Source organism: Aspergillus lucknowensis (assembly GCF_044049455.1).
Source record: "Aspergillus lucknowensis strain CBS 449.75 chromosome Unknown BJX67scaffold_138, whole genome shotgun sequence".
NCBI lineage: Eukaryota > Fungi > Ascomycota > Eurotiomycetes > Eurotiales > Aspergillaceae > Aspergillus > Aspergillus lucknowensis.
The window spans coordinates 1-7,662 of NW_027263682.1; the positions used below are offsets into that span (position 1 = coordinate 1).

General features: G+C 49.2%; 4 protein-coding genes across 4 annotated transcripts; 1 reads left to right on the forward strand and 3 right to left on the reverse strand.

Annotated features, from left to right (window-relative positions):
- Positions 1–461: 461 nt before the first annotated feature.
- BJX67DRAFT_376054 (uncharacterized protein) lies at positions 462–1,201 on the reverse strand (the record flags this gene model as incomplete). The annotated part of the gene is made up of 3 exons (XM_071031798.1): positions 462–529; positions 571–812; positions 1,026–1,201. 3 exons carry the CDS (start codon positions 1,199–1,201, stop codon positions 462–464), a joined length of 486 nt encoding a protein of 161 aa, XP_070880321.1.
- Positions 1,202–1,378: 177 nt separating this feature from the next.
- On the reverse strand, positions 1,379–2,761 carry BJX67DRAFT_368860 (Zn(II)2Cys6 transcription factor domain-containing protein). The gene is made up of 2 exons (XM_071030680.1): positions 2,078–2,761; positions 1,379–2,025 (listed from the first exon to the last, which is right to left on the reverse strand). The coding sequence occupies exons 1-2, from the start codon at positions 2,420–2,422 to the stop codon at positions 1,690–1,692; spliced, it is 681 nt and encodes a 226-aa protein (XP_070880322.1). The 5' UTR covers positions 2,423–2,761; the 3' UTR covers positions 1,379–1,689.
- A 673-nt stretch (positions 2,762–3,434) lies between these two features.
- BJX67DRAFT_387367 (uncharacterized protein) lies at positions 3,435–4,133 on the forward strand (the record flags this gene model as incomplete). The annotated part of the gene is made up of 2 exons (XM_071034208.1): positions 3,435–3,586; positions 3,674–4,133. 2 exons carry the CDS (start codon positions 3,435–3,437, stop codon positions 4,131–4,133), a joined length of 612 nt encoding a protein of 203 aa, XP_070880323.1.
- Positions 4,134–4,328: 195 nt separating this feature from the next.
- BJX67DRAFT_376056 (uncharacterized protein) lies at positions 4,329–5,420 on the reverse strand (the record flags this gene model as incomplete). The annotated part of the gene is made up of 5 exons (XM_071031799.1): positions 4,329–4,873; positions 4,911–5,052; positions 5,117–5,136; positions 5,196–5,242; positions 5,293–5,420. 5 exons carry the CDS (start codon positions 5,418–5,420, stop codon positions 4,329–4,331), a joined length of 882 nt encoding a protein of 293 aa, XP_070880324.1.
- Between the last annotated feature and the right edge of the window lie 2,242 nt (positions 5,421–7,662).

Below are 7,662 nucleotides of genomic sequence, written 5' to 3' on the forward strand. Positions count from 1 at the left end.
ATGCCTGGACTCTCTCGTAGCCGTCGTCTGGTCGACTACCGACTGATGGTCCTTTTGGACCCGTCGGAGCAGCACCAACCGATAGACCGCGAAGAGTGTGGCGGTGATAAGCGTGTACGCCCCGGTCACCGCAGCCGTGACGACCGCCATGACCGACCACGTGCCGTAGCGTGATGAGTAGACATTCAGAATCGTGTTCAAGAGACCAGTGGCGGAGTGAATCAGCAATGGCCTATGCATCAGTCAGGACAACAGACTGACAGGTTCGGGCTACATACAAGAAGATATGCTCGGATGGCCACAAGAGATTGGCCCTCCACCGCCACCAGAGAATCCCGCAGCCGCCGCTTCCCAGCGCACATGAGACTGCGGCCAGACTCAGCAGCGGCACGTTCTGGACGACCCCATACACCAGCGCGGCGTGATATCTTGATTTCTCTGGCTCCTCCGTCGGAACCCGATCAGGTTGGACCACTTCTCGCCAAAAATCCATCGGTCGGAGTCCTAACCGCAGGTTCGCAGCGGAGAGCTTGTGGGGGGGTTTGTACTCGACCGTAGTGAGCAAGGTACGTCGGTTACCGTCCGCATGATAGATGCAAAACTGATCCGGTCTCGAAGGCCTCATGGTCGATGGTTGAATAGTATCGACTTCTTCATCTTCGTCCAAAGCATTGGGGTGATTATCGAACCATAACCCATCGCCTAACCAGAACTCCTCGCGAGCCTCTGGTATTTTGCACAACTCAGCGACAATATCGTGCACATGGTCTTCAACTGCAAGTCGTTCGTAGGTCTCGAGGTCCTGTTCGCTGCTAATAGGCCGGCGGGCAAATCGTCGGCCGTGGTCTTCCAACGCAACCAGTGACGTAAATAACTGTCCTGCATCCCCTTCGGTAGGCTGCAGGTAGCGGCAGACAGATTCGTAAATTTCCCGCTGTTTATCCTCACAGTCAGTCCATGGAAGCAGCCGTATGGGACATTATTTTCCGATAGGAGCGGGAATTTTGCCTGTGGTGGAGCGAGACGGTGTTTGGGATCGGAGTGGCCTCCAAAGAAGATCGTGGCAATGTCGGATGAACTCTGGGAAAGTCGTCGGTCGGTTGCGTTCCTCTGCCTGCCGCCTCAGCTCGGCCTCCCGCTTCCTTTCCTCCTCTGCCTTGAGGAAAAGCGCCTTGTAGTCCGGAGAGCAGCTTCCACTCATCGCTACCGCGAATAAGGGATGGAAAAGATGGAAAGCTCCATGGCGATGTTGGTGGTAAGATTGTCCCTTCTTGTTGTCGGCTGAGCGGCATTTCGGTGGAAGTATTAATCCGGGGATGCTCGTGAATCCCCTTCTCCTTGTCGGTACCGCAAGCAGAAGTACTTGTGCTTGAACTGAAGAATATCGTGTTGTCACTAGACGTGAGCCGCAAATCCCTCCAGTTATCAAAGTATGAATGCTGACCTATTGAATATACAGTAACCGAAAGGCCTCTCTTGCACCTCGTCCCCACGATCTCTACCGAAGGAAGTCTCGTCAACGCTCAAGATCTCCCCACCAGCAGCATAAAATCCAGATAACCAAGAGCAAGCCTGGATGTTGTCCTCCAAACAATCCATCCCATTCTCCCAAGAACAGTTATCTCTCCAAAGAAACTACCCCCAAGCCATCTCGCCGTGTCTGCAAGGTGATGGCGCAGAGAGGAACCATCACAAGTTGGTTTCAGTTCCTTTATGGCTGATCAATTTAGAGGGCAAAGAAACCCTAAGGGACCCCACTGAGGGCTCTTCTTTAGTAGATAAAATACCTTTCTTGAGCAACTCCTCCAAGCTTGCCTCTGGGGAAGCAAATGACTTGACCATGGCTTTCAAGTTTTGAAGATCATCATCACTGCCTTGGTACAGAATGTTGATGATTGCCTTTAGGATCTCATCGGTTCGCTGGGCGTTTTTTAGAGCCTCTTTCCGACGCTTGTCTTTGCTTGGATCGTAACGGCAGATAGACTCGGTACTCGCACACTCATCACACGGAGATGATCCAGAGCACTAAATTTATGATAATTAATTAAAGCCAGACTTTCCGTAGATATTAACTTGCCTTGGTACGTTTTATTTGACAAGATATGCAAGCCACTGACTGGCGTTTTCGCTTGAGCTGGCTCTGTTCTTGGACGCTGGTGGGACAAGACACAAGGGCAGGGAGTAGCGGCTGCAAGAAAGGGCGGTTGGCCATAACTGTAGACAGGCTGCGAGGGTAGCAAATTTGATTATGCTTTGCCGAGAATGGTTTCCGATCGCCCTGAGCTCTAGTAAATATAAGAGCAGCCGAGCTCATCATCGCCTCTTTAATAGAGAGCCAAAAGCGCAGATTAATCATCGTCAAACAAAGAAACTCCAAGGAAATTCGGGAGGCTGCAGTGTGACTGTCCAGTTGTTGGCTCATTCCCAGACAAAGAACGCCTTCTAACCCAAGCCGAGCCCCTCAAAGGAAGGGTTCTCTGAAGTGGATAAAATTATCCCTCGCCCGCGCATGTTACCAATAAAAAGCAGGTTCAGATATGAGAAGGCCCAGGCCATCATGAGTCCGCCTTGACTAGGACATTTCAGATACCTGACGTCATGTGCCACGAAAGGTGACAGACTTCAGCAGTGCTTCAGCAATGCTTCAGGCCGACAAAAGCAGATATTATTGGCCAGAAAGCCCCGCAAATAAAGCCTTGGCATGGACATACAGAAATAGACTGAATTAGGGCCCCACTTACTGAGACCACGATTATATCTTCTGCGACGAGATGGGTACTATTTATTTGCTCATACACTTTTAGCATTCCTAGCCTCATGGAGCCGCTTTGCGCTCGTCGCTGTTATAACTAGTCATTATCGACTCGTCTGTTCTGCATGCTCCCCAAACTAAGTTCTTGTCTATTTGCCACAGCAATAGTAGGGGACAACTGAATTCGCTCCTATATATCAGGCTACCGTTGTCACAGAAAAAGATTATTTTCCATTTGTCCTATAAAAATAGCCACTAGGTGAATAATTCGGAACCAATGTCCAACCAAAGCGCACCATGAACCAAAATGATATTAAAACGACTCTTTTAAACCGATGCCACCAGATAGAAAGCCTTATGGACAAATTATACGATGTGAGCTGAGCTGTACCTATTGCGTCAAATCTTCTTTTAGCTCACCAGATTCAAGGAACTCAAACTTTGCAAATCAGACATTCAACGACTAGATAACTCTCGGGAGACAGGAACCTCTCAAGCGGATGATAGCACGACTTTTAGAACCGCTCAATCGCATCTTGTATCAGGCACGCAACGTACAATCACACTACCCTCACCACCAGCCTTACCTTTTCTAGAACTACCATTGCTACACTCAAGTGGTGTAAGGCCACAGCCTAGAAGGCCCAGACGCAAACCGGATTGGACAAAGTGGCCCAGGATCATGGGATGCAAATACAGCATCTCTATGATACAGAGAACCCTCACCGGATCCATATCCGAATGTGGGCCTGACAAGCTCTTGACTACGCGGCTCTTTTTTGCTATAGCCAGCCCACTCTCTATGGCTCAGCTTCAAGAATTTTTAGGGTCGATGTGACAAAATAACAATATCCTCCCCATTCCAGAACTGGATTCTGTTGATGGCGCGTTGAATGCCCTTTGCATATCACAGGGTTCTAGTTTGATTGCTTCTATTCGAACAAGGCTACACCTAATCGATCTTGTCGAGTCGTATAAGCAAAAAAGGATGCAATACCAGCGAGACAGCCATCAAGCATTCACCGATCCTGAGACTATAGCACGTATTACTTCCGAGAGGTTCCCGCTGCTAGAACAGGATGATCCAGAATTCAGGCGTCAATATGAAATCCTCCGACGTAAACTATATGATGGCAGGAACTGGCATATGCTTGCCCTAGAGTTTGGTAAATTAATAGTCTACTTTCTTCCAAGCAGAGGAGAGTTTGAGATCTCAAACACTACGCATGTAAACCACCCAATATCCTTCTATAAAAAGCTGACCCCTTTACTAGTGTCCAACAAGTGCCAGAATGTCTTTTTGACAATTTTCTGGAAGTCCTGCATGAAAAGCGTGGTAGCTTCCTCCACAAGTGTATCGAACAAACAGACGGAGTTTTAAATGATCTCTCAAATTTACGCCGGACTAGTCTGCTACGACTACTGTAGAAGCAACGCCTCTAGATAAGGTCGGAGAAACGAAGTTTGACTCGAACGCGTTGCTGTTACTTCTCAGTCCTTTGTGAACCTCCTCTAGCCCGCTAATATCGATCCTGTTCTTGTACCTTCTCAAGAAGCAGCGTCAATCTCATGCTCTTCAATTGTTTCTAAAATCCCATGGTAGAGAATTGTAGCCAACTCCCTTATATTCTAAGCCCGTGGCGAATGGATAAGGTTTCATGTTAGGTGGCTCGCTCACATACTTATCCATTGTTGCAAGACAAAGATCGACGGCAAATTTAGGGACTGCCTCTAGAAGCTCGGAATCAATTGCCGTGCTAAAACCTTCTCGAAGGCTAGGCAGATTGTCGACAACCACATCTATTGCCAGTGTTTTTAGTTCCTGGTAGTTGGCCCTTTCCGAGTAGAGCTCCTTGATTACCTCGGCAAACAAATCTTTCTCTGAGCAATCAGTAAAAGATGTAGGAAATTGCTCCCTTGCTTTGTCTTTCAAGGGGCTGATCATAAAATAGTCTGCTTCACCAAAGACACGCATGTGGAAGTAGCATGGGTGGCATTCAGCCGAAGGATCAATGACGGACTCCACGGCATCCTCCCGGTCGCTTTGGTCGCTTCCACGCATGGGGTCTTGCGCGATAATTTCTGAACTGTGTATGGTAATCTCATCGGTGGCCTCTTCTACTTTTGACGCAAGCTGTTGGAGTACGTACTTTCGTACACCCCGTATCGCAATTGAGCTGTGGATCTTGAGTTTCAGGGATAAGGCGTCCGACAGAATAATTTCCCGTATATTGAAATTCTAGCACCTTCTCAAGAAGGACCGCGTCTGTATTGTCAAGGCGGATAGGCTCTCGGGTCTCCTGATCACAAAAGTAGTCGGTTAGGCTCGGTCTGCAGGCTTTTTAAAGGTCCGATTATTCGCACCTTGAACTCTCCAAAACAAGCTCTTGTGAAATACTCCGACTAGAGCAAACCACAAGCTTATGAGCTGTGAAGGTTCTACCCTTGCAGATAATTTCCAAGTCGCTGTATTCTGAGTTGAGATGAAGGCTAAGTTTACGTTAGCGGTAACGCTACTTGAGCCAAGCTGTGTTACTAACCTAGCAATAAAGTTCAAAAGACGTTCTTGTGCCTTCCCATCTGGCCAGTTGGAGGACTCTGGCCCGGGTTCTGGATCGCCTGGCACAGATGATTGTGAGACTTTGCGATTTTTCTTCTTCCCCGGCATTGTTGGGTAGAAAATGAAGTATAAAATTCAAGCTTCTATCCGGTTGATAGATGCTAGAAGCGGTTGACGGGATCATAGGAACGCAGATATCAAAAACAAGTCCGATTTTCTTATCTTTGGAGGTTCAACCCCGCTCTGGCTGCACTATATTTGCCAGCGAAGCAAGAAAGTATTGAAGCCGAAGTACAGTCAGTATCCAATCAGACCTTGTGCCGCAGCAAGATCCTCCGCGTGGCGATGGCTGATTCGTAGGCACCAAACACGATGAACGGTTGGCGACCTCCAGCAAGGTGAAATTGAACCATTAATACATATGGAGTGTTTCTAAGACGTTTGAGAGCGGTCTTGGTTGCTGTCGGATCAACGACAGAAAACCATTGCTTACCGACGAATTTGGAGCCTCGTCACGGCCTGTGGTGGCCTTCCTGCCTACTATACCGTTCAGCGGCCCTGTGGCGCGCGGCTCTGAAACCTCTTTGATGCCTCTGCGAAGTTCCGTACTGCACCCAAGATGCTACTGTCTTGCATGTCATCCTTCTTACCTTCCTTACCTTGGGTCCATCCTCCGAGCATGTCCGAGATATTATTAAATGCCGCCTCGATTTTCCTTCGTAGTTTCTGTCGTAGGTCCTTCAGTCTCGGGCAATCCACGAGAACATGAACCACAGTCTCTGGTGCACCGCATTCACATTTGTCGTTCTCCCCGAGACAGTGTAGTTTTCCATGTGTTGCAAGCCATGAGTGGCCGGTTTGGAGTTGCGTGAGCAAGTAGTCTCGATTTCAAGGTTGAGCCATACATTCTCCGGGTGCGAATTGAGGGTTGGTCCCTATATATCCGACGGAGGTGGCCACCTTTTTTAGATGTCTTCCATTCTTGTTCCCGTTCCTTTTGAATTCTGTTACGGATAAAACCCCTTTCTCGTGATAGGAGATGCTGAAAAGGGTGCTTTACTGTATCTCTGGTCCAACTGCTTCTTTCAGGCGGTCGGCTGCTTCATTTCCCGGGTTGCTGCAGTGACCTGGGACCCACTGGAGGCGAAGGGGAATCCCACGCAACTTTAGTTCTCTGGCTCATTGGGCGATGGTCTGGATGATCCATTGGCCTGACCGGTTTCGCATATTTGCTATGGCTTGCAGTGCTGACATGCTATGGCTGTGGATGGTTACTGGTTTGATCTCTGTTGCTGGTGTATCTCGATTCTTCATGGCTGCGTGAATATCTGCTGTTCGCATCAGCCACTGTGGCGTTAGGGGCTGGAACAAACCGAGGCAATCTTTCGGACCGACCTGTGGCGCTTCGTTTAATCACCGTTCAGTGGCCCTTTCGGGACAAAACGAAGTCGTCAAACGTCCAACTCAGCCTTCCGAGGATAATCGTATGGCGCCTGCCACCCAATGCATGCAGTCCACTTAGCGTCCCCACACTCCGAAGGTTGTCCAAAGACAAACAGTAGGCGGGGCCACTAGCCAGCCAGAATCCAGTCAACAGGTGAACAGGAGGACCAGCGGCTTCCCTCCGATCTCCAACACGGTCATGGAGAAGGCATCCTACAGTCCTCAGTGGACAGCGGAGCCATTTCCGTACTGGATTGCCGTGTTCGACAGGGGATGGCGTCGAATTATTGTTTCCACTAGCTGGTAACTCGAAGGTAGTTAAACGCAGGAGCAGGATAGGATCGGCGCCTCTGCAGCAGAAGTTCCGTCGATAAGTTAGTTTTATTGTAGTGTGGATACAAACGAGATGTAGCGATCTCGAACACTTGTCTATCCATCCCTAAAGACTTTCGGGTGTCTATTCCTGCCTTTCCTTCGTGAAAGTCTGCCCCCAACAAACTAAATACGCCAGCAACCCATTCGAGAGAATATTCCAATTGCAGAAGCACGGGGAGGAAGACACCTGAAATGATGAAAACACGTCGATCGAGTTTTGAATCGAGTGGAAAGAAGCCTATTCCGACTCTGCTTCAGGAATTCGTTCAATGTAAGGTACAGCAGTGACCATGCGGACTCGCCGCGGAGACTTGAGCCGCGCCACCCGCAGATTCCTCACGTTCAACCGTCTCGCACAGGATGGGCAACCATCCAGGCCGTGTGCGTGGCCCTAAAACCCATAGACCGCAGAAAAGCCTTGTTGCTTCATGAACCAGCGGACTGTCTGCGGAAAGCCGCCGACCGGATACTGCCGCCCGTCGTCAAGCCGGATGGACAAGGAGACCAGCTCGTGCAGTCGGTGCACGGAAAA